The sequence below is a fragment of the Eretmochelys imbricata genome, chromosome 2 (genome assembly GCF_965152235.1).
Source record: "Eretmochelys imbricata isolate rEreImb1 chromosome 2, rEreImb1.hap1, whole genome shotgun sequence".
NCBI lineage: Eukaryota > Metazoa > Chordata > Testudines > Cheloniidae > Eretmochelys > Eretmochelys imbricata.
This window is the reverse complement of record NC_135573.1, coordinates 101,889,497-101,916,265: the sequence shown is the minus strand read 5'-3', so window position 1 is coordinate 101,916,265 and position 26,769 is coordinate 101,889,497. Positions and strand designations below refer to the sequence as shown.

General features: G+C 39.8%; 1 protein-coding gene across 1 annotated transcript in view; it reads left to right on the top strand.

Annotated features, from left to right (window-relative positions):
- The window catches only part of MBP (myelin basic protein), a 171,171-nt gene that overhangs the window by 20,498 nt on the left and 123,904 nt on the right, over positions 1-26,769 (top strand). The window contains exon 2 of the mRNA XM_077810528.1: positions 17,003-17,078. Within this exon, the coding sequence (XP_077666654.1) occupies positions 17,028-17,078 (51 nt within the window). The 5' untranslated portion in view covers positions 17,003-17,027. The remainder of the gene's footprint in view (positions 1-17,002; positions 17,079-26,769) is intronic.

Sequence of the window (26,769 nt, the reverse complement as noted above, 5' to 3'; positions counted from 1 at the left end):
CAACATTCCTCCCACTGATGTAAGTGCCCTACTGCACTGATGACATAACTCCTCCTCCATGAGAGGTGTAACCTTATGTCGGTGTAGTTAGGGTGACGTAGTGTCCGTATAGACACTGCGTTCCTTACATCAGGTGTTGGCTGTCTTGTCAATTTCACAGCAGACTCTCCCCTGGAGAGCTGGGTGGCTGCCCTGCCCCGCCCCGCCCCACCCCACCCCAACTGCCAGGTGGGGTGAGAAGCCTCCCCTGCACGCTCCCCAGGTGGAGCCTTGTTAATTTCACGGAGCCGTGAAATTGATAGAAGCCAGGGAAACAGGACCCTACTTTCTGGGGTTGAGAAGCCCTGGGGGGATCCCCCCCCTCCATCCACTCACAGTGGGGAACGGGGAGGTGAGAAACCCCGGTTGGCTTCTGGTAGCAGAGGGGGGCAGGCCACCGGGAGCCTGTGGAGGAGCCAAGCTCCTGGCAGGGAGCTGCCAGCAGAATTAAGAGACAGCACTCCCATGCTGCGCCTCTTAGGTTGGTGGACACGCACCACCAACCCCAGGAAGGTAGTGTGAACATGCACCCAGGAGCGCTAGAACAGGCAGGGCCTAGGGGCTATGGCCACATCACTTTTAAAAGTGGGAGGATATACTGGCCATAAAGGCGAGTGATGGGGGGCGGAAAGGAGTGAGTTAGGGATTAGGCCTCCGCAGTGGTGGGGGGGGGGGGGGGAGGAGCAGCATGGGAGGGAGCACGGTTTGGGCGCCGGTGGCCTTCCCGCTTTTAGGGAGCTTCCACTGCTCCTATATGCACCACTGCAGTAATTACTTATGTAGGTCGACATACCTTTTTCTTGTAGAGATACCCTGAGAAAAAAGGATCATAAAATGAGTCATTCTGTCAGCATTAGAGAAGTGTGAAAAATCTACAGTGAAATCTGAAACTGCAAAACTCGCATGGTGGTTGTGTGACAATGGTAAAGAATCAGATATTGTTTCTTCTAATGCTGACCCAGAAATTGTATTAGAATAAAGAAAATAGGAAAACCTAAAGCAAATCTTTCTCCTCTACTTCACTTTAGATCTTTTGCTCTACAACTCCTACTCTCTGGTTTCCTGCTACTGATTTAAAAAAAAAAAAAAATCGTGCATATATTCTCACACTTGTTTGTTGTTTAGTTACAAACTGAGGACAAGTTGTCCAAAGATTTGTGAGACAGAACTTTGAGGAAATCTGGACTGATTCGTGGGTTAGCATTTAAACTCTTCAGAAATCACTGTTTCACGTGTTTTTGATGCAAAAAGCAAGTGAAACTTAATGGTTTTGTCTGAATTACAAAGTGGATTTAAGAGGTATGAACTCGTGTCAACCCAAGCCAATTAAATGTTTATAGAAAATTGTAAAAAGAGAAATTGCTATGGTTAGTTCTACTCAGTTCGCTTTATTAAAAAAGTAAAATGCTTTTAATTAATACTCTTAAATGTCCTTATTTGGCAAGAAGAGACCTATAGTATTTTCTATGCTGTAATGTGTGTACTATAATAATATTTGGGGAAAGCTTTGGGAGATTTTAGCCCACCAGCCCAAATGTAACAGATTATATGAATAACTACTTGGTAGGGGCTTTACTGATAGATTTTTTTTTTTAAAGGGTGAATGGAAGGTGCTGAATAGTGGTATTAAATGTATTAGATAGTCTCCAAAAAGAAAAGAATTAATATCTTAACATTATCAAGGCAAGCCCTCCCATGCAAAAGTAATGTATGGTTTAAAAATATCAAATGCAAAATATTAAGGGCAAAATTGTGTACAGCCAGGCAGTGCACAAGGGAAAGCAGAGGATGCAATGAGCCTTTGCCCACCACTGCAAAGGGGGCTACCCACAGTGTGTCTGGGGAGCAGAGCCCTTGCTACAACATGCTTCCCAAACTAACCAAACCCACTGAGAATTGTAATATTCCTATTTCCATTAATACAAAATATATTTTAAAACCATTTGAAAATATCTTGAAAATACTAGTACAACTTCAGAGCATGCAAATTGATCAACCTCATTATAGTTAAAAACTGAGCCATTTTATGGAATGCACACTAATTGACTTCCCTGTGTGCCCCCACTTTCCCCCGTGGACAATTGGAATAATAGTGCATAGTTCATACAAGTGTTTACGCTAGTTATCAGTTGTTTCTGACTGTAGTATCCTGTATCGATACTTCAAAAAAAGATTGTGCTGAATTATTGGTCCAGGAATTGGTATAAACACACACTGCTGCTTGAAAAGTTCAGAGCTTTATATTCTTTTTGATTACAAATATTTGCACAAGAAAAAAAGATAGGTGAACTGAAAAATACTCATACAAGTACTGTCGTGCAATCTCTATTGTGAAAGTGCAATTTACAAATGTAGAATTATTTCTTTTTACATTTCTGCATTCAAAAACAAAACTATGTAAAACTTTAGAGCCTACTAGTCAAAACATGAAGTGGCATATGGATGTTTAGCATATCTGGCATGTAAAATACCTTGCAACGCAAGCTACAACAGTGCCATGTGAACGCCTGTTTTCACTTTCAGGTGACGTAAATAAGAAGTGGGTAGTATTATCTCTCGTAAATCTAAACAAACGTTTTTGTCTTAGCGATTGGCTGAACACGAAATAGGACTGAGTGAATTTGTATGAGGTGAATTGAAAATTGCTATTTATTTTGTTTGTTTTTTACAATGCAAATATTTGAAATAAAAAATATAAAGTGAGCACTGTGCACTGTTATTGTGTTGTAATTGAAATCAATATATTTTAAAATGTAGAAAAACATCCACAATATTTATAATGTTAAATTGGTATTCTATTTAAGTGTGCAATTAAAACTGTGGTGAGTTACAACTATTTTTTTAAAATTTAGTTAATTTGTTTGGCATTAATCACATGCATTAGCTGCAAATAATTGACAACCCTGGTACGTACTGCTGTACTATTCTGTCTATGCAAAGTTAAGTTTCTGGGGCAGGTGACTCATTGTGCTGTCACCTCTGCCTTTGGAGTACCTTTGCAGATTGCCAGGCAGGAACCAGCAGAAGCTTCCTTTGAAGCACATTCGTGTACAACTTTGGGTATGCCTTGTGTTACCGATTACTGCAAAGACAGGTTTCCTCTATGTTTGTATAATGAAATATTAATTGAGAAGGCTGCCATGTTCGCTGGGGAGCCTTATGGCACCCTCCTGGCCTGAGAAAGGGGAAATGAGAATGTACAGTTCTTCATCTGGAGAGAACTCATCATTTTTCTCTGACGAGAGAGGAAACGTGAGGAAGATTTGAGAGTCTTACAGATATTTTGGGTTTGTTTTGTTTTTTTGTTTCTCTTCATCCTATAACAACAGGTGTTGGATATCCTTTTGAGCTCTCAGTATGTTAATCTCAAGCACTGTAAATCTCTGAGTAAAAAATAATGGACTAACGTGTGTGAAATGTTAGTAAATATCTTGCTGCCATTTCTATTTTTTCCCATTTTCTCTGATGCTCTTCACATTGTTTATGACTATCCACATTTCCTGCAAATGGAACCGCATGTGGCTCGAATAGATATATAGGGTCCTGACAGAAGTATAGGACTTTGTAATAAGCCATTTTAAAATCTGGATTTTGCTGTCATTTATTGATGTTTTAACATCTGTCCTATGTGATCACATAGGTATATACTTATAGCACTGGAAAATATCGGCCTGACCATTACTATAGCTTTTACAGTGTATCAGACTTGTATATTAAGAAAATGCACCTTCATGTTTTGGACTCAGGGGTTTATCCCGTTTCAAAGACAGTACATTAAACTAAAGGATATTAAAAGACTGAGGATTGGACCTAAATCTTGGTGTGACGTGAAGGGGCGGAGTAAGGAGCATTTTCTCCAACCCTGTAGCAAGGGCCTTGCACAAACCCAGTTCTTCCCACCGCTTCCTGTGTGCTTTTGTATTTGGCACTACAAAAATACTAGGGTCCCTCGGGGGAGTGGGGAAAGGGGGTGGTGGTGGAGGAGAGGCATATTGTCATTGTGTTCTGCATGCTTCAAAGGGGGGGTGGGTGGGTAGCAGGGCCCTCTCATAGCTACATTCTGTTAGTGCTGCTCTGAAGATATCATCCTGTCCTGGAGCAAATACAGGTGTGCAGCGCCTCTTCACTGTCCAATCGCAGTACAGCCAGCAGTTTAAAGCCACAATCTTGCCTTGTATGTTCAAATATATTTTTAAAATAATCCAGGATCGTAACACTACTATCTACGTAATTGTATTATTTAATGTAATATTGTAATTTTTTTAAAGAAAAGACTAATTTACACAATAAAACATAGCAAAGTAAATGAACCATATGGGTATTAGCAAATGAGGGAACAAGAGAGTGCTTGATGCTGCCTTCATACTCAGGCAAAATTCCCATTTTGTATCAAGCCCAGACAATGCAGAGGTTAGACACTGTTCTCCCCTGTGTGGTGGTGAAGGGCAGGAGGAGTATAAGGACACAAGTACATGTCTGAAGACCCCAAAACTCATGGCAGTAGCAAAAGCTGTGCCTTCATGGCATGCTCCTTAGGCTACCGAGGAGCTAGTGGAAAACCCTTTTCTTCTCATGCCTCTCTAGTTCTGAGGTGGGGGTAAGCCACTTTACATAGCATGATCCTATGAATTACTGGGACCCCCAATGGAACTTCACACATAGCGCAGGTTCAAGGAACAGTAACTACTATTACTTCCCTCTGCACTGTCCATCCACACAATATAGCGAGTGCATGTGAGGATGTTACTACGCAACTTGGAAGATAATACCTGTTTATGTCTCTACAAAACCTACGATGTGATGGAGTTTCTTGGCCTATGTCCCTCCTTTTATGGATCCCTTCACCCCTCTTGAGTGAAATAAACCAAGGAAACTCTGAAAGTAATACCTGGAATATCATGGATATTCCTGGGAAGGAAGCATATGGTTCAATATGCTCCAGCAATGTTTGTCTTTGAGGAAAAGTGCTTACAATGTGGATAATATCCTTTGCTATTTATTAAACAAACAATACACTTCAGCATAGAAAGATCTTTTGGCCTTAAAGATATCTTTTTCAAGTACTATATTAAAAGTTTATAAGGAAAGCAACATTTACATAAGATGGTCTGTGTTGCTCTTTTTAATGTGATACCACAGAGATTATACTTGACCATAAATATGTTTACATCAATGTTGCTGAATGGTGTTGGGTGATCTTGTATTTAGTTCCCTGCAGGGAAACAGAAAACTTCTCCTGAAGAATTATTTTTAAAAACCTTGATAAATTCCTAACATACCATACGAAAAAATATATAAATAATTATGACATGGAAAAGAGGAAAAATGTAAAGAAGAAACACCAAGGTAGTTTTAATATCCATGAAGCCTATAATCCACAGTTTGTGGAGAGAAAGGGAAGGGTTGAAAGAAGAAAAAAACGAATAAGGAGGAATAAAATTCCTGTGACGGCTGCTGTCCAACAATTTCATTATAATTTCACAGACTGTCATCTGTAATTATGAGAGAGACTAGGTAGATGAGGTAATATCTTTTATTGGACCAACTTCTGTAATTCTGTTTAGACTGTCAACTATACAACATGGTGGTGTCACTGAAAATGACATACATCTCTACCCCAATATAACGCTATCCTCAGGAGCCAAAAAATCTTATCGTGTTATTGGTAAAACTGCGTTCTATCGAACTTGCTTTGATCCACTGGAGCATGCAGGCCCCCCACCCACCCCGGAGTGCCTCTTTACCACATTTTATCCGAATTTGTGTTATGTTAGGTCGCATTATATCGGCGTAGAGGTGTACTTAAAAGGGAATAATTACATGATCCTCTCCATGTGAGGCACATGGGGGAAAAAAATTCAAAAATAAGTTAGCTGATGCCTTAAAAACTGAGATCCTGTCTGCATTGTGTATACCATCATACTTCTTGGTTGACCTAGTGGTTGCCCCAGTGTTCTTTGCCAAAATCTCCCCTTTCCCACTGTTTGAAATGTGGTTTCTTTCCACAAGTGTTTTGAATGGAGTGATGTCATCCAAAAGATATCAAAATCAATCAGAGTGAGACGCTATATACTTGTAAATTATTTATATGTTTGTATCAAAACTTGAGTCTGAATTTCTTATCTTTTCAGGTAAATTGTATTAAATACTTGGTCTAGCTCTTGGGAGGAAAACATTTTAGGCCCAGCCTTATCAGAGCTGAAGGACATATGTTATTTATTAATGAACATTTATATTACAGTAGTGTCTAAAATGTAACCAAATCAGGGCCTTTATTGTGCAAGTCACTGTACAAACATAGTGTAATACTTGTCAGCTCTGAATTACCCTGAGCTTAGTTGCCACCAAAATGGGAAAATCCTGGCCTTAATTATTCATATTTCTGGCATCTAGTGCATTACATCTAGAATTACACATTTTTTCCCTTTAAAGAATGCTGCTTTTTATTTTAACTTTGTTTTCAGTCAAATATTATTTTGATGAAATGATGGATGATGAGAATTTCCAGTTCATTGAATAAGAACCACCCCCCCCCCCCCCACGTGCTGCCTGAAATAGTCCAACAGCTAATTCAAGAGGGTAGAGATGTTAGGGAGGAACTTGCCTTATGGGCAAATTATTTGATTACTGTCCATTATGAGATTTCCTTGCACCTTCCTCTGAAGTGTACGGCACTGGCCACTGACCAAAATTGCTGAACTAAATGGATCACTGGTCTGCTCCAGTTTGACAACTTTTCTATTTTACTTGAGGAAGTGATGGTGAGGCAATGTGCCCCCCCCCCATACTTTAATTTTTCTGTGGTGACTGTTCACCAGAGTGATGAAAAGTAATAAAATGTGATCCTGCAACTCTTCACCCTGATTCATCCATATCAGACCATGATGAATTTGGAGTCCTATACAAAGTAATATTTACAATATGATTCTTGAAAACACTTATGCATTTACATAACTTTACTCCATGTCAGTAATTCCACTGAGTCACATACGCAAGCATGTAGGAACCTGCAGATTTGAGCCTTAATTTTATGCACTTGACTAGGCTACTATTCAGGGATAATATTAAAATACCAGTTAGAAGCATCTGTGCCCTGAGAATTGCAGTTAATGTATTTTAAAACTTAGATGACCCTTAATGTGCAGTTAAGATGCAAATATATAGGTGCTTGTTGCTTCTTTGAGATTCATTAGTGGTCACTGCAAAATAGCTTCTGGAGCGGAGTTTACTTTTTATACTTAGAATATATACAAAATGAACTTTATTAGATCTGATATTATTTACAGACCTCTGAATCTATAATTCAAGCCTTGGGATTTTCTTCAGTGATGATTGTTCAGACTCTACTTCAGTGTGTGTGTGAAAAGATTTCCTCACAATTTGTAGTTAGAATATCATAATCTCAAAAATGTGTCACTGTTGTATTTCATTAATATATTCTAACTTAGATCAAAACCAAGGAAAGCTTTTGCTTTCTAAGATGCCATCATCTGGCTCTTTCAATAATGTTGTAGCTAAATAATTTTAAAGTGACACTTGTTTTGGATTGCTGATAAATGTGTTCTTCCCTACCCTAAATACACACTTAATTTCAAAAGGCTTAAAATGGGCTCTATAACAAAAGAAAACTTTCCAGTTATTTAAAAAAGAATAATCTTTAACCAAATATTCCACCTGAAGAGGATAGCGAGGTCCCTCCCTCACTCTTGTTTTATTTTCATGTTTCTATTGCTTGGGTGATGATATGCTTGGGCGTGAAATGAGCTTCCCATCAATTTTTTGTTTGTTTGATTAGACAACAGAGAAGTGAGAGTTGCCGAGGTTTTATTTTTATGGCATTGTTAGAATATGACTCTGTGGGGAGGCTATGGGGTGGCATGTGTGATTTCCTATACAAATTAGGGTGTTGGTCACCTCTATCAGCTGCTAGAAGAGCCTCCCCACTCCCTTGCCATACCATCATTGTTTCTAAAGCTGGGCAGCCACTGTATTGTAAGGGTGATGTCTTGGAGTTGAGGCAGTGGAGATGCAGACCTGGGAGAAGGCTGCGAAAGAGTTCCCTGTAGCCTTATTATCTTCTGCACTAAGATTTTATGTGGCTTTACAGAACTGTTTATAAGGCCAAAAGTCTTCAGCTAACATGCCAGATGGTCCAAATTAATTCTTTCAGACTAATGCAAACTACTTTAATCTGATTAGAAGTTCCTTTTAGGAGTTTCAAATGTTCTGTATGGATAGGATGCATTTTGTTTCAGAATGGTGCCTCTGCAAGGTTCCAGTGGATTGTTTTCCTCTGTTTGGGTTCACACCGGTTCCAGATTGGGATTGGTGTGGCCATGTTGGTTTCCTGATATTTACTACCTGCAGTTCTAAACTTTGGGGCCTAAAGCATTGAGTGTAGTGTCATTATTGGCAGGCATCAGCAGTTTTTGCTTCAGAAGGGGAAGGTGTCAGGTATCACTCTTAAATAAATAGGCAGAGATCTGTTGCCACTTCAAGATGCCATTCCTTGACACTGAAGGGATTGCTAATTATAGTGCACCTTGAAGAAAGTGTTTTATATCATCACCAGCCTACTCCCATGAGTATCCCCAATTTTTGCCTTAAATTTTAAACTCCTTGGGGGGAGATGGAGAAAGACATAGGCTCTGTTTTGCACAGCACAAACCATACTCTGAGTGTGCAGTAAATATGATTTCAGATGTTCCAGTGTATTATTTATTACCTGTGGTAAGAGTTTTGCTAAGAAGTTGTCACATGAGTTTATCACCATTCATTATTTATTACTCAACAGAAAACAAATGTGCTTCAAATTAATACACTATGCACTTGCAAGGAGCTGTCATCTTTTGTTACTTTGTCATTCTGATTGGTATGTAATTATGTAACATAACCAGTAAGGGTAAATTCACAGGGCTAAACTAACACTCTCACTATCATTTTAAAAAAACAATCTTTCAGATTTTGAAATGGCTATTTGAGACCTCTATGGTATAAAGACCTTACTTACATGCTTAACTTTATGCCGTGTCACTAGTCCCATTTAAATCAGCAGTGCTACTTATGGTGTGTAAAGGTAAGCACGTGCTTCAGTCTTCCCAGAATTGGGGTTTGATATGCTCATATTTCTAATAAAAGTTTTAAAAGTAAGGATGACAATAAGGATAAGAAACATTCTTTTTATTTTACTCAACACCTTTTATTTATATAGCTACTGAAAACATGACCTGATTTTGCACTCCTTACTCAATTAAATGGGTCTTCTGCCTGAATGAGGACTGAAGAATTGGATCTTTATATATGTTCCTATTCACTTCAATTTATTTTGGTGAATGTTCATATGCTTATGCAAATTCACGTACACTAATATATATATTTATACATATAATTAATCAGCACTGTACATTTTTAATTTTTAATTGTCCTTCATGTTAGATTTTGGAGATACATTTTTTCAGAAGACTACAGTTTTTTGCTTGTCATAGTTTGGAGAAGGCCCATGATTATAGCATGTTTTTGCTAATCAGCTGTGTTGCTTTCGTTTCTTGGGCTGAAAAGTCTGTCTTTAGTAATGTTCTCTTTAAAAATCATAGTCCCTTAGCTATGTGCAAAAAATTTATTGCAGGTAGGTATATCTAGATATCTGATTTAGAATTTAGTATTAAACATTTGCATTCATTTATGTATGAATAAGATGAGGTGAAATCTGGTCATTTTATAATACAGTACTTCAGTTCCTAGGCTGGAGGAAATAAACATAAGACAAGATTGTATTATTTTGGCCATATGCTTGTCTCCCTGAGACATTAAAATGAGAATGAAAAACCTAAGTGCAGATTTATGGCTTTACTCAAAGATCACTAATTTCAACTTTAGTCATGTTCCTGCAGAACCCAAATACACAACCGTATTTAAATCCACTCTTAAACCATACTCATGAATTTCTATATAGAGCTTTACTCTTCTACTATGCAAGATTTTTTTTCCTTTTCCATTTCCTTTGTATTTAATCAGTGTACATTAAACAGCTAGAATAATTTGCTGAAGAAATGATCCACGTTGGAATCATGAGCTCATTGCTTAGTAGTCGATTTCAGATGATTCCATGTGCTTATCAAATTGTATTTTCTCTTAATTTGATTAGCTGCACAAGCTAACAGTCTACGGCCATCTAGATCATTTCATCCTGCATATGGTTTCTTTCATTGTCTGGCATTAGCATGCTGGTCATGTTGCATATTTGGTTCAGTTAGCTCCTCATCAGTCTATACATTGCTGTTCATAAAATACACAGCTGTTCATTTTTGTTTGTTTTTTTTCTATTGCAGTAGAGCAGTGGTTCTCAAACTTTTATACTGGTGACCCCTTTCGCACAGCAAGCCTCTGAGTGCAACCCCCCCTTATAAATTAAAAACACTTTTAAATATATTTAACTCCATTATAAATGCTGGAGGCAAAGCGGGGTTTGGTGTGGAGACTGATAGCTCACGACCCCCCATGTAATAACCTCATGACCCCTGAGGGGTCCCGACCCCCAGTTTGAGAACCCCTGCAGTAGAGACCATGGACCCATATTTGTGCTAGGAAAACAGACAGTCCTACTCCAAGAGCTTACTTTTCCCCACCGTTGTTTCCCTTATTTACTTAGACTGTAAGGGGAAGCAACATGCAAACAGAGTGATCAGAGTGATAGATTGCAAATATCACATTAGCTCCACATTCTTCCTTTGTTCAGTAGTGGTGGTGGTTGTTTCTATCTATGACTGCTGAAATAAGGCTTATGATAGCTTTATTTGAATAATTGACCTATATTGAATTGTTCCCTTAAAAGGATTTTACTATTCTGTATGTAACAGAGAAAGGCAGGAAATGGATATTAATTCTTCGAGTTATGCCTGGCTTACTGTCATAACTGTAGTAATCACCACATACCAGATTATTTCTTTACTTGTTCCTCTTTTTCTCATCAGAGAGCTATATGTGTAAGGTCTGACTTCTAAGGTATATGATCCCATGCCTCCTCCAAATGTTTTTAGAATAATGCATTTAAATACAGCTTTAAGTTTAGATGTTTTTTTCTCATTCCTCCTTTTTGTCTTCCATATTTCATTTATCTTACTCCTATTTTCATTTTCTTTATTTGTTTTCTAGTTTACTCCCATCTCTCCACATACTTCCTTCCTATGTCCTTGTTCCCATTTCTCTCTGCTTCTACTACCTCTCCAGTCTATTCCCATTCTGGTGATTCCTCCTGTTTCTTTTTCTGTACCCTAATATTGTGATCTTCCCCATGCCCCCATCTTGAATTTCCTTCTTAACCTCCTATTCTCACGCCTGTCCTTCTCTTGCTCATGTTCCAAAGGAGACTTTCTCAGGGCTTAGCACCAAACCATTAGTTGTAGAGCAGAACCTGTTGGAATCTGGTCTAGAATCCTTTTTGATTTTTTTTTTTAATGCCATCAGTATTGTTTCCATTGATGATCTCCTAGCAGTGAAGTCCGGAATTTTGATTCTTTTAGAACTGTCTGCAGCCTCTGCTATGCTGTTGGCCATCTGTGAACGCTAACTAGTGTGGACATGATTGCTCTTGATGGTTTTGTTTTTGTCCTATGTGAGAGATCCCAGATCCCAGAAGTGGTTGTAAGTGGGTAATCATTTAATCAGATACAATAATGTGTAGTATGATTTTTAGAATGAATGGAATTCAATGAACGTAATAATGTGTACTGTAAAACCTCACCAATTTGCACTTTGCTAATCTGCAAAAACAATAATTAAAAAAAAAAAATTAGTCATGGTTAACATCTCCTGCGAAGATGTAGGACCAGATTGTTCTTGAGAGTGTATAGGGAAGGTAACACAACACTCCCACCATTTTACACACATTAAAAGGGCCAGAGACAATCCATGTAATCTCTGTGCTTGGGGGAGCAACATGGACTGCTGCTCCTTGGGACAAAAATCAACCAAATTAGCTGTGGCTAAAGCCTAATCTTTCCTTTGTATTGGCCACAACAAGGAATAGTCCACAGTCCTTCCTCAAATACCCAACGGTAGTAGTGAAGTTCTCTGTCGTAGTCGCCCCCCCCCCCCAGCTTAAAGTTGTGCCTAATGGCACCATTTAGCCCAGAATTAGTTGAAAGCTGTGGTGAGGTCTCGGATTACTAAAACTTCATAGTGTATGAGTTAATATGCTGTAGTATTTGTCACAAGGAACGAAAACTAAACTGTTAAGAAAGTGCCATTGGGGAGTGGAGAGTACGTATTTTTTGTAATTTATGTATCTTTCCTGAGTGTTTTTTACTTTCAGTGCATCACATTACCTTCAGTTACACATGTCACCAGTGACTCCAGGTGTTTTAAATGTCACAAAAGCGTACATTTCTAACAGAAAAACATGCAAGCATAACCACATTAGCCAACAGCAAGCTAAGGTTTAAGCAATGCGGCTTAGCCTACGTAAGCACTATTTAAGTTGAAACATAGCAAGAGGAGTCAGAGAATGAGACATAAAGGTTGACTTTCCATTCTTTCACGGCTTGTCATTGAAGGAGGCATTCTGTATAACGTTGTATCGTATCCCCAGACACATCCAATAGCAAATTAAGGACACTGTCACTATTGAACCCTAAAATGTTAATTGCATTTTATATAACATTTGAAAATGTTAGTCCCCAGGAGTTCCTTTGATATTAATTTCTGCTGTTTTGTATTGACTTTTGGGGGATTTTTTTTGGCAGCATGTGTAAGTGTACATGTGTACAATAAACTATATAGTAAAAATTGTTAGCCATAATCGTGATTTTATATGCTATTATTCATTTGTCACAAACTTCCTATTAAATGCATTTTTCTTTGTTTATGCGCATTTTTGAAAGGAGAAGAAAAGCTTTCTGAAATTTAATGAGATTTGGTGAAATAAGCCAAGTGATCATGATCTTGTAATATAAAAATGCTTTGAGAATTTACTAAATAGGTCAGCTGATTTTGACTTGGGTCGTATGTCAAATCAATGACTGAAAAATCCAAGTGGGGTTTTCGGGTTTGACCCAGGGTTTAATTCTATGCTCAACAGCGTGACTTTGCTCTAGTAGCTTCCCAGGTATCAATGTATAAAACATTCAATTTGTGAATACCTGGAGGATGAAGGGGTGATCATTAGCAGCCAGCATGGATTTACATTCCAAACCAGTTTTATTTCCTCCTCTGACAGGGTAACTGGTTTGGTGGATAGGGGAATGTGGTGGACATAAAACACTTGGACTTAGGCAGGGCTTTTGACACCATCCTACATGACATTCTGATGAGTCAGTTGCGGAGAAATGCCTTCTCGATGGAACTACTAGTAAGTGGATACAGCATTTGATTAAACAACAACGAACAGTGAGTAACTATGCATGGAATGATATTGGATTGGATGGAGGTCTCAAGTGGGGTTCCACAGGGATCTGTTCTGGGTCCGGTGTTGTTTAACATCTTTATTAATAACCTGGTTGTAGGAAGAGAAAGCATAACTGATCAAATTTGCAGATGACCCCAACCTATGGCGGTTGCCAACACTTTGTAGGATAGCTAAAATTCAGAGGGATTTTGATAGGTTGGAGAACTGGGCTTTAGACAACAAAATGAAATTCAACAAAGACAAATGGAAGGTGCTACACTTAAGGAAGAAAAACCAAATGCACAATTACAGAATGGGGGATAACTGGCTTTGCAGCAGCACAGCTAAGAAGGACATGAGTCAGCAGTTTGATCCTGTTGCAAAAGAAGCAAATGCAATTTTGGGTTGAACTAACAGAGACATACATAGTATGCAAGTCATTGGAGGTGATAGTACTGCTGTACTTGCCTCTGGTTAGGCCTCAGCTAGAGTACTGTATTAAATTTTGGTCACCAATCTATAGAAAGGATGAAGAGAAACTGGAAAGGATCCAGAGGCTAGCAACAAAGATGATGAAAGGGCTGGAATGCAAGCCATATGAGCAAAAGCTGAAGGAACTAGATATTCTTAGTTTGGAAAAGAGGCGATTGAGGGGGGATATGATAGTGGTCTTCAAATACTTGAAAGGCTGCCATAAAAAAGATGGAGAAAAGTTGCCACAGAGGGCAGGACAAGAGGCAGTTGGTTCAAATGACAGCATAGCAGATTTAGATTAAATCTCAGGAGAAACTTTCTAAGAACAGTAGGACAAGGGAGTGGACTGCTTCGGGAGATTTTTTGAAAGCTACTTCACTGGAGGTTTTCAAAAGGAGGCTTCAGAGCAATTTGTCTCGGATGGTTTTTAGACGACAAATCCTGCATCTTGGCAGGGGGTTAGACTACATGACCCTTATGGTCCCTTCTAACCTTACAGTTATATGAATATTCTTTCTACTATAAGCAATGAGGCTACACCTCTTTCTCTTCTCAGCTATGCTTGCATAGCTCTCATTCTGACAACCAATAGGAGGTACTTGTTAACATGCAACTGTCTTCATCCCCTATACTGCTAGAAAAATAATGATGCCTTGATTGTTTCTAAAATTCCATAGAGAATTTGTATTAAGGGTTTGATTGGTCATTGGAAAATGTTTGTGTTCTATGGGTATGGTTTTCAGCAGTTTCCAGCTAAGTGAATGCATAGGCAATTTTGTTTCATCCCTACTGTAAATCATATGGAATTAATTACACAGAAGTTGTATTGGTTGATCACAGGATGACTATGAGCCACCAATATGATGTGGCTGTGAAAAAGGCTAATGTATTCCTAGGATGCATCAGGTGAGGTATTTCCAGTAGAGACAGGGAAGTGTTAATATTCCAGATGAAGTCTCGCCAATTCCTTGTATAATGGTACGATGTACAATTCTGGTCTCCCATGTTTAAGAAAGATGAATTCAAATGAACAGGTGCAGAGGAGGGCTACTAGAATGATCTGAGGAATGCAAAACCTATTTTTATGAGAGGAGACTCAAAGAGCTTGGCTTGTTTAAATTAGCCTGACCAAAAGAAGGCTAAGGAGAGATATGATTGCTCTCTTTAAATACATTAAAGGGATAAATACCAGGGAGGGAGAAGAGTTATTTAAGTTAACCACCAGTGCTGGCACAAGAACAAATGGATATAAACTCTACATCAACAAGTTGAGGCTTGAAATTAGACGAAGGTTTCTAACTATCAGAGGAGTGAAATTCTGAAAAAGCCTTCCAAGGGCAGCAGTGGGGACAAAAAACCTATCTGGCTTCAAGACTGAGTTTGATAAGTTTTATGGAGGGGATGGTATGATGGGACTACCTACAGTGGCATGTGGCCCATCAGCAACTGCCAGTAGCAAAAATCCCAGTGGCTAATGATGGGATGCTAGGCTCCGAGTTACTACTGAGAATTCTTTCCTAGGTGTCTGGCTGGTGGGTCTTGCCCGCATGCTCAGGGTCTAACTGATCACTATAGCTGAGGTTGGGAAAGAATTTTCCCCTGGGTCAGATTTGCAGAGACCCTGGGGTTTTTTCACCTTCCCTCTGCAGTATCTGGCTCGGGTCACTTGCAGGTTAAAACTAGTGTAAATGGTGGATTCTCTGTAACTTTAAGTTTTTAATCATGATTTGAGAACTTCAGTAACTCAGCCAGAGGTTAAGGGAGAGTTTCAGGAGAGTGGGTGAGGTTTCTGTGGCCTACAATATGCAGGACTAGATGATCATGATGTTCCCATCTGACCTTGAAGTCTGAGTTACTGATTTTCATTTAAAAATCCTTCAAATGGTTTTCCATAAAAACATTCTTCCGTGGTTGGTTGTGGCCTCTGAACGTTTTGGAGAAACAGTTAATTTTCCCTCAGGCTTTTTGGGCATTGGCCTGTGATCCACAAATATTGTTATGAGAAAGAAAGATAAGCTTTCAGGTTCAAATGCACACAATGAGTAAACAAAGAAAATAATGAGTTAGAAGCTGAAAGTTAAATTAAAATTAAAGAGTTGAGTCATCGAGTATTCAGTAAGCTACAGTTAGTATCCCCAATGTTCACAAGTGCAACAGTGGGAGCTGCTGTGTGCTGAACACTTTTGAAAATCTGGCACTTCATTTAGGAGCCTAAATGAGAGCTGGAGCTCTTGACAATCTGGTCCTTAAACTTTAGCTGGGAAGATTTACTGAGGGTTCATTTTGGGGACTGTACCAGCCATCTCAAGTATGCCCAACAGATCAACACAAGGGAAGGAGCTTGGGTTCTGTTCGGCGGAAAGAGTCAGGTCTATGATGTCCAAAAGGACCTGAGAATCTTCAGATCTTTGCAAAGGTTCAGATGCTTTCAGAAATGAAAGTCTTGAAAGCAGCTACCCTTTTTTGCATCTTTATCCTCTCCAGCGATTCTTTATTTCCACTAAAAATGGAAATCCTGAGCAAAAATAGTTCTAATGAGTAGTTCAGCATTGAGAGACTCAAGACATTCAAAACATTTAACCCCATTCCAAATCACTCAGTAATCTCAGAGATAAGGCTACTCAGCTCAGGTCTTGTCTTTATTAGGAGTGTTCTTAACCTCATGTTAGCTAACACATGGCAGTTAACAAGACTTAAAATCCTACTGAAGCAAGGCAGTTATAGTTTTCACATGTGATAGCAGGTTGATATATAGGGAAGTGAGATCTTCAGGATTTATCTTGACCTGCTAACATGTTAAAACTATAACTGCCTTATCTTGACTAGGATTTAACCACGGTAGTGACCCTGTGTTAGCTATGAAAACACCTTCCCCCCCCCCCCCCCAATCCCTAGTGTGGCCACACCATTGAAAGATAATGGAAGTTTGGTATCTAACTCATGTAGGCGGCTTTGAAAATCCCGGCCTGGAACTGTAGAAATACTGTGTCACTAATAACTGTAGCACAAGAAAGGCCATTTGGTAGGTGTGAGAAGAAAGGTTCCAAAATTTCTTTTGAAATCCATGTTTAGTTTTTCAAAAATGTTTTTCTTCTATTTTTATTTTAGTTTCTGAAGAGCTGAGTGGCTTGCCATGGGGAACCATGTAGGAAAACGAGATCAGAGCGCTGAGAAGGCTATTAAGGTAAGAAGAAAAAAATATTACAAGAGGAAGACTATAATATCAAGAAAAGTATATGTGATGAAATGCCAATACAATTGCTAAGCTTATTGTTACTACTATTATTTTATTATAAATCATCACTATATATATATATATAATTTCTTAAAAGTGGAAAAAAGCCCCCATGCAATATTGTGAAAAATGGGGTTCTGGTTTGGTGAATTTCATGATAGATGTGATATCTTAGCATTCTGCATGCTTGGGATGCACATTGGATCTGAAGCCAGCTAGTCATGGTGGGGAATGGACACTATGAGACCTGAAAGAATAGAAATGCAGCACATATTTAAGTAGCAACGTGCTGAGTAAAATGTTACTTGTTAACCTAGCATTTTGGCAAAGTCATAGATTTAACTAACTTACCTTTAATGCGGGAACTATATAAAAGACTGATAGTAAATAAGAGTATATTAGAAATGAAAGATTGTAATGAAAGCTGAGATTCTGACCTAATCACATCGCTAGGACTTCAAGAAAAACACCTAATACTGTGACCCAATAAAATCGGGAGTGTTGGCCACACAAATATTAAGAAGCTCTACAGTTTGTTGATACTGATTATTTTCCAGAAAGGGATAGTCAAAAGCTTTTTGCTTTCTCATGGTGCTTTTTTTTTTTATGTTCTAAATTTGACTGAGATAAAAGGGAATGCACAGAAATGATTTTTATCTAGGAGAAAAATTAGTGTTGTTTCCTTCTTGTTAATAGCTATTACTCATTTTTACACCAGAAAGGCTCCAGTGCACAAACTTTCTCCAGAAAATGACCATACCTATTGAACAGGTGAGCTGTACAGCTTCATCTGGAGGAATACTGGTATTTCACATTGTTATAGCACAAATGACCAATATGCCCCCAGAAATAAGAGTGGTAGTAGTAAAGAGGTGGTCAGACCTTCAATGTGTCCTTTTAGAAGGCAGGGCTAAGTGGTTAGAAAATAAGTAAACATGCTGGAAGGAAGAGGGAGACAATAGCAGAAAAATAGTACCATCAAGAGGGGATTGTGCTGCTTTCTTTACATGTAGCCATAGTTGTGTTTATGCCATGCCTAGCACAATGGGACTGTAGCCCTTAGGTTCAACTCTAATACAAATAGTAACAAGGTGTTTGATGCCGGTGTAGTTCATGCATCAGGTTAATACGGATTACTGTTTATTTTACCCTTTAAGAAATTATGTTGTCTTAATTTAGCCAGGTGAAGTCCACTCATGTAGGCACATTGCACACTGAGTTTTTTTTTAAAAAAAGCAGATATGTGGAGAGTGCTGATAAGGAAAGGAGACATAAGGTTAATGAAGTGAGCTGTAGCTCTCAAAAGCTTATGCTCAAATAAATTGGTTAGTCTCTAAGGTGCCACTAGTACTCCTTTTCTTTTTGTGAATACAGACTAACACGGCTGCTACTCTGTTAGAATGTTGTATTTCTTAAAGCTCTTTAGTTTATGGCCCACCTTTCCTTCCTATTTGCAGTTAAAATCAGAATGTTGAAATTTACTTGCAAAAAACCCCTTTTGTTTAGGTGGAGTTAAAGTTGTTGCTGTTCAGCAGTGAGCTCTCCCTGCCATACCCAGATACCCTTTTGGTATGTGGGATTTCAAAACCCATATTCAAATCTTAGAAAACTAGAAATGTTCAGTTAAGATATCTCCATGCATCTCTGAAAACAGTGTTTGCATTACATGAAAAGGCACGCCAGAGATTTACAAAAAAACAGGAAATGCATGGTTAAGGTACTGCTATGCACGCAGTGCAGCCAGATTGTTGTAACTGTGGTCTGCAGCAATAGGAACTGAAAACATCACAGTATTATACCCCTCATTAGCAAAAAAAAAATCTGTTTTTTTTCTTTGCGTACCACAGTTCTAAATCTAATCTTGCTTTCCTACAGTCCCACAGTGTGAAGTGCAGAGCGATCGCTATTGGTTGACAGAGATAAACCTAGAGTTACTGAGCTGTTTCTCCTGCCTTGCAGCTGCACAATTGCAATTTTAAAAAAAATCTAAAAATGCATTAATGGTTTTCCAAAAATTAATTTCTTGCGGCTTTAGGCTAATTATATCCCATGCCCAAAAGAATGATACAACAAGAAACTGTAGCTCACTATCTGAACCCCCTTCAGCAAATGAATTCAGATTTGCATCACATACTCTACTCTAGGTTCTGACCTGACATTTTGATTTTTTTCAAGGTGATTTCATAGTGTATATCGATTTTTTTTTTTTTTTTTTTTAAGGGAGGGTTTAAAGAGAAACCATGTTTAAACCTTAACTCTGGGGTGGCTACTCGCATTCTTGTAATACATTTATTGACTGCAGTCACTAAGATTTTGAGCAGGTATCTAACTTTTGTTTACTTTCAATGAATCTGGATATTTTCTAATGACTGAAACTAGGGGGATAGAGCCATAAGATGATGATTGCATCAAGCTACTATGGTCAGACCAGAAGACTTTCACTTAAGCAGATTCTCAGGAGACAATTTCCCATACTTTGATCTTAACTTCAAAAGGTTGCAGTTAATTTTGTCTTATAAGTGCACCATGCTAAAAGGTGCAGTCCATAAATAATAAGAGGAACTGTATGAGTAGGCTTGGCAAAATTCCATATTTTTTAAAATAATTTCGGTGGATAACATCAATGTTTATTTTTAAGTATTTTTTTTTATTAGACTTTTGTCTTTACTTTCCCCGCAAGTGTGAACATTTAGAATGGGGGTCAGACATTCTCAATAGACATTTAAATTCTTGAATCTCAAGCTTTATAAACTGTTAAAACACACACTGTGAACATCATATGTCAAAATAGACTAAGTAAATATTCTTAAATCAACAAATCATAGCTGTTTTTACTATTCATTCACTAGTCTATTTATAACAAGCCTAATTTAAAAGTCTAAATCACTGCATTTTGTCAAGCAGCTTTTTTCTTACTTTTCATGTCTGTAAATTTTGATTTTTATCAATGGAAATATTTTTCGTCAGTTTATGCGTACAGTGAAATCAACATTTACCAATAAAAATCTAATCCTTCCAAGCCTATATATGACTTACCAGCTGCATATGAAAACATCCAGTATAAATGGGATAAAACTTTATAATTAAACAATAGGTATATTTACTCTAATCAGTAACTTATTCTGCCTCATCTCTCTTGTTGTTCTCTTATCTGACACCTGCACTTGTACAGTTTTTATAAGATGACTGTAAATCATTCAATCTCTAATTCTTTTTACTTCAGTGGGAGCTGCTGGGTGCTTGCTGCTTTTCAAAATCCTGTCATTTATTTTTGCAACAAAATAAAAATTTAGGTACCCAGTTTTGAAAAACCTTGGCCTATCTCTGTGTAAATATATTCATCATTGGGGAGTCTTAAAGAGTCAGAGAATGGGTTTTCCTTCACTGGCCTGAATTTTACCTAAAACTCTGAAAAATAACAAGGTGCTGATGAAGTGGAGACTGCTCTGGATTATTGAATTTTTACCAGTCTTAATTCTGAGCCGTTATTATAGTTTACCTTAAATTGATGCCATTAATACAGCTGAAAACCACAACAAACTCCTGCTCAATAACTGCTAAGTAACCACCCTTAATGCAACATTGGCTGAACTTCCCACTGATGACTCTTTTTGGCTTCCCCAGAGACTAAGCACATCATCTCCTCAAAGTGAAAGGCCCTTGTTAGCAAATTAAGCAAAGTTCTATCTTAATGTCAGTTCCCTCATGACTGATAGCTGAACGACAAATGGAGGTATCGCATCACCTGGCCATTCTCATATTCTTGATAGACTGGCTGAATAAATACGTGGTAAAGTACGGCAGCCTTGAAACTTTGACAAAATAAATCAGGTGATGCTTCAAGCCTCTAGCTTTGCCTAAGAGTTTGGGGGAAATTTGTTTGTTCCAGTACATTAATTTTTCACAGGCAGAAATTTAAAACAGATGTAACAGTTTAAAAAAAAAAAAAGTACTCAGCCAACAGTTTAATGTTTTACCAGACCTCTAAGTCATGGTTTTAAAATGAAATTTTATAAAATGTCAGGTTGTACCAGAGAGCAAGACATCATCCTATGTTCTTTTGAGAACTGTTTGCAGTGATTTATGAAATACTGCAGCTTATCGGAAAAATCATTAATGGCTAGATTATACTTAAATATTTTAACCCTGTGCAAGGGTTATATAGCAGCACTGCTCTAGGAGAACCACAGGGAAAGTGTTCCCTGAAAGTGTCCCCAGGGGTAGTAATTTGCTACTATCCCATACCTGTGGCAGATTTTTTCCTCTGTCCCATGGCTCAACCATGTTGGCTGGTGCATCTTTCTTTCTGTTCCCTTCTGCTCACTTTCCACCAATCAAGAGAAGCACTTAGGCACACACTTGCAGCACAGATGGTGGAGAGGCTGTGCAGGGATGTAAGAGTGGGATTTACACCCTGTGAAGGGTCGGCCATGATGTGTTCCTTGTAACTTCTTAAATTGCATTCTAACTATCTAAACCAGTGGTCTCCAAAATGGGGTGCACGCAAGATGATCCCAGGGGGGTGCGCGGCAGCAGGAGCGCCGCCGGACAGCGCGCTGCTATTTTTTTATTCGGCGGCAGCAGCTCTGCACGTCCACGGCTGGTGTTTCCCACCGGCGGCGCGTCTGTGGCAGGTCCTCCGCTCTTCACCTTGGGGGTGCGTGTGCCAAAAAGTTTGGAGACCACTGATTTAAGCGTACAGTGAAATTATGAAACAAATGATGTTGTCCGTGACTGCCTTATCTGTGTATTTCTGCTCAAAGACTGTGTTCCACAACATTTGCTCACTAAATTAGATAGCTTGATTAGATGGTAAACATTTCCAAGAAATGCTAAAAGTTATCTATTTTCACTGTGTAAAGGAGAAATAAACTCAGGTTTAAACTTCTTTAACTGAGTTAAGTATCGATCTTCCCACTACTGAAGCACTACTCATTTCCCATTGCCTCCTTTTTTCCTCCCCTTTTTATCTTAACCAGTTTTTAGGAGCTTTATGCCATGTACTTTGTTGAGCGCATTCCTGCTTCCTATTGAAGTCCATGGAGAGCTCTGCAGTTGAGGGGGAGAGATGGAACCTTTGGAAATGACTGGATCAATGTTATAGCTGTACAAGCCATTTCATAGGCATTGCAGATGTACAAATGAAAGAATTAACACACTATAATTTTTTACCTCATTTCTTGCTCTCCAGAGTTGCCTAAGACCCAGATCAGCTGTGTGGTTTTACCAGGTGTTTCCGCCTGGTGTGCAGTACAGTGTGCCAACCAGCAGAAAAACAGAGGCAGCATTTTAATTTTGAGTTGTATTTCTAACTGTTAAATACAGTAACATTTTTGTGTTAGTGGTAAAAATCAATAAAAAGGATGTATTTATTTTTTATTTTTTAGTGCAAGATATATTTGAAGAGATTAAATACATTTTGGAAATGTTTTATATATATATTTTTTTAAAGGTAAAGCAGTCCATATAAAGAACATATTTGGCTTCCTGATTTGGGTACTGGTACAGAGCAATGGTCCTACTCCCATGCATAAAACAAGCAGGGTGCAGATTTGACTCTTCAACTCAGAATACAAATAGAAAGTTTGTGACTGAGAAAGTTTATAACAATATTTGTCCCTTCCCCGTTCAGCATGGTTTTTTCCTGTGGTTTTGCTGTCCTCTTCTGTGCAGCAATGGGGTGTATTCTCAAATTACAAAAAGATAGTGATTTAAAATGTCCCTCATTTAAATGAGTATTTTTTCTTTGAAAGCATGAGATAACAGAAAAATAAGTCAGGAGGAGGAGAGAATGGATTAAAACATGTAAAAGAGGAAGGTAGAGGAAGTTGTCTGTTTTTGAGATTTAATGGGTATTTTTCACCAATGTGTCTCACAGGATGCGCAGCTTAGAAGTTTTTCTGAAAAGAAAAGTCAGTTGGGAGTGGAGGAAAAATGCTTTTCTTGGGGTGGAAGCAAAGTCCCAGGCTTATCGAGTGAGTTGGGGGGAAGGGATGGATGGATGTCTACACTGTGTCTGGGAGTAAGGTTCCCAGCTCAGACTTGGGGGAGCCAAAAATAGCTGTGAAAAATGGAGCTCAGGCTCTGAAGCCTAGTTCCTGCCTGAGAACCAGTGTCAAAGCACTGTTTCATTGCTATTGTTAGTGCGCTAGCACAATCCCTGTTACACAAGTCTTTGGACCTGAGCTCAGAGGCTAGCTCCCAGATACACTGTGATCTGGGAGCTTAGGGTTAGTGTGGCTAGGGTGGCGCATTGGGACTCAGGAAACCTGAGATTCTCTTCTGGTTCTACCATTGAGCTGGTATGTGACTTTGAGCAAGTCCTTTCACTTCTTTGTGCCTCTGTTTCCCTTCCCACTTTTTATCTATCCTATCTAATTAGATCGTAAGTTCATCAGGGCACGAACTGTCCCATTATGTATTCATGGTGGAGTGCCTAGAGCAGTCTTGACTGGGGACACCAGGACCTACTGTCATACTAACACGGTGATACCATATTAGTGTAGAAGTGACTATGCTAGGTACCAGCATGAAGCGTCTGAAAACGTCCATTGTGCAGTAGTTGTTTCCAGAGCCTGAGCAGACTCAGCACTGAGGTGGGTGCTTGTGCAGTTAACTCAGTGATGTGCCTACTCTCTTGATAAATCTGACTCGGAGGCCCTGGTTCAGCAAGGTACTTAAGCACATGCCTAACTTAAAGTTTGCAAGTAGCCCTTCTGAAGTCAATAGGACTATTCATGTGTTTCAGTACCTTGCTGAACTGAGGCCTGAGTGCTTATTAAACTTTACAACAACTGGACTGGATAGGGATTATCATTATTATATATTTATTTGTCAAGTATCCATAAATATGCTAAGTGGCTCACATATACAAGTGAAAAATATGGTCCCTTCCCCAAAGAACATACAGTCTTAGGCCTCAAGCCTCCAATGAACTCTGTGCATGTGGACCCCATTGAAGTCAATTTGGTTCCACACAGAACAACTTTCAGAATAGTTAGGGGGCAAGAAACCTGATATGAGAGAAGAGTAGATATTGGTAGAAAGTCAGGATTTAAGTGTCTACTGTTCATTATTACTATTATGAATAGATTTGGCTGATACTGCACATTTTAGAATGCATAGACAATTTTTCATCAATTTTGAATTTCAGTGAAAAAATGGGTAAAATTTTTAAATGAATTTTGTGGTGAAGACTTCATACTGCTTTTCATCCAGCTCTGATTGTTAATAACTTAGTGTCACGGAGTCCCTGGGCGATGCACTGGAACTGCTCCCTACGAAGCCAGTCAGGACTCTGGTGAAATCTCCTCTCTGTGAGCAGCGGGTCTTCAGGGCAAAAAGCTCACACAGCTTCCACCTTCCTGGGTCTGACCTTGGAGCATTCAGCATCCTCGGCCCCTCCGTGCACTTCCCACAGCGAGTCCACCCAGGCGGGGTCCTGGGGAAGCCAGAGGGTCCTGCACCCCAACTTCTCAGTCAGATGTGACTCTTAGCAAGCTAGTAAAACAGAGGCTTACTAGATGACAGGAACACGGTGTAAAACAGAGCTTGTAGGTACAGAGAACAGGACCCCTCAGCCGGGTCCATTTTGGGGGGCAGTGAGCCAGACAACCATGTCTGCACTCCACGTCCCCAGCCAGCCCCAACTGACTCACCCTCCACCCCCTCCTCCTCTGGGCTTTGTCCCTTTCCCGGGCCAGGAGGTCACCTGGTTCCTTTGTTCTCCAACCCTTTAACTATCACTTTGTAGAGGGGAAAGGCCCAGGCCATCAGTTGCCAGGAGACAGAGTGTTGGCCATTTATGTACACTGGCCCTTTGCTCTGCAACAATTACACCCCCTTATCCCACCACCTAGAGACTTAAGAAATGCATAGGGGAAACTGAGGCACCCCTACAGTATTCAGAGGAAACATTAAGAACAGTCCCACTTCGTCACACTTAGGACCTGATGTAGCTGAGTATGCAGGGTTGTAAAAGTAAGTGGAGAAACCAGCCATAGTTACAGTATTTGCGGTTCCTTGTGTGGAGGGTGCAGGGCCATTGCCTTGTCCTCCCATCCCCTCCCCAGTTTGTAGAGCTGACCAGCTGCAGAAGGAAGTGCCCACTTCCGTCTTGTAAGTGTTGGTGTGTCAGGCACCTTCCCCATGTGGCATTATGTCTCTCTAATGCACAGTGCTTTCTGTTAGTTCCTTTTAGCCTTGAAATGCCCCTCCTTTGGAGTCAGATGAATGCCTTTTCAAACAAGGGTATAATGACATTATCACTTGAATGAGCAAGGATATGGAAGAACTGGGGGTTTACACAGAGCCACATTTTCTGGTAACTTCACACCAGAAAATAATAAAAGCAAATAATGAATGAAATGTACAGTTTTTATATTTGTGAGCCTTGACAAGGCAGGAAGTGGTGTATGCGTGGCAAAAAACAGAGATCTGGGGGTGAGAAGCAAGGATCTGTGTCCCTCCCCATTTTACTTCATTGTACCTGGAATACTCAAGTGCAGGGATTCCCAGACTTGGTTTGTGGCTTGTTCAGGGTAAGCCCCTGGCGGGCCACGAGACGCTTTGTTTACCTGAGCGTCCGCAGGTACAGCCGCTCGCAGCTCCCAGGGGCCGCAGTTCGCTATTCCCGCGCTGCTTCCTGCAGCTCCCATTGGCTGGGAATGGCGAACCACAAGCCACTGGGAGCTGCGAATGGCCGTACCTGCGGACGCTCAGGTAAACAAAGTGTCTCACGGCCCGCCAGGGGCTTACCCTGAACAAGCCGCGAACCAAGTTCGAGAACCCCTGCTCTAGTGGTTCTCAGATCAGTATGCTATATCACATGTTGGAATGTATCGCAGTACCTTATGTCAGGGGTGGCCAACCTGAGCCTGAGAAGGAGCCAGAATTTACCAATGTACATTGCCAAAGAGCCACAGTAATATGTCAGCAGCCCTTCCCACACCTACCGATCAGCTGTTTTGTAGCACGCAGGAGGATCTGGGAGCGGGGAGGAGCGAGGGCACGGCAGGCTCAGGAGAGGGGGTGGAGTGGGGGCGGGGCCTGTGGCAGAGCCAGGGGTTGAGCAGTGAGCACCTCCCGGCACACTGGAAAGTTGGCGCCTGTAGCTCCAGCCCTGGAGTCGGTGCCTGTACACGGAGCTGCACATTAACTTCTGAAGAGCCGCAGGTGGCTCCAGAGCCGCAGGTTGGCCGCCCCTGCCTTATGTGAAACAGAGTGACCCAAGTCAAATAATGAGCAGGAATTTTCCCATATATAGTTGTTAATTTTAGAATGTAGTTTTTAAAATTGTAAAACTAGGGCTTCATTACTCCCTTCTTAAACTAGTACCTAATTATTTATGTAACTAGTACAAATGTTACAAATTCTCGGTGTGAATCCCAAGTAAGCAGGCTTTGCACAGGGGTTATTTGAGGCCAGAGTGAGACAGAATATTCACCTCATCCGACAACATGGAGAACATGGTGCACAACTGTTCTACGACCAGTGCCATCCTCCACTGGGTGGAAGGTTGGCTGGTGTCTCTGTCTCCAGAACCCTTCTCTTTGTTACTGTAGATGAAGCCCATGCTGACCTGGGTGTAGATCCCCTCTGTACAGGAGCTCTGCAGTTTGCCCTGACCCTCCTCCCCTAC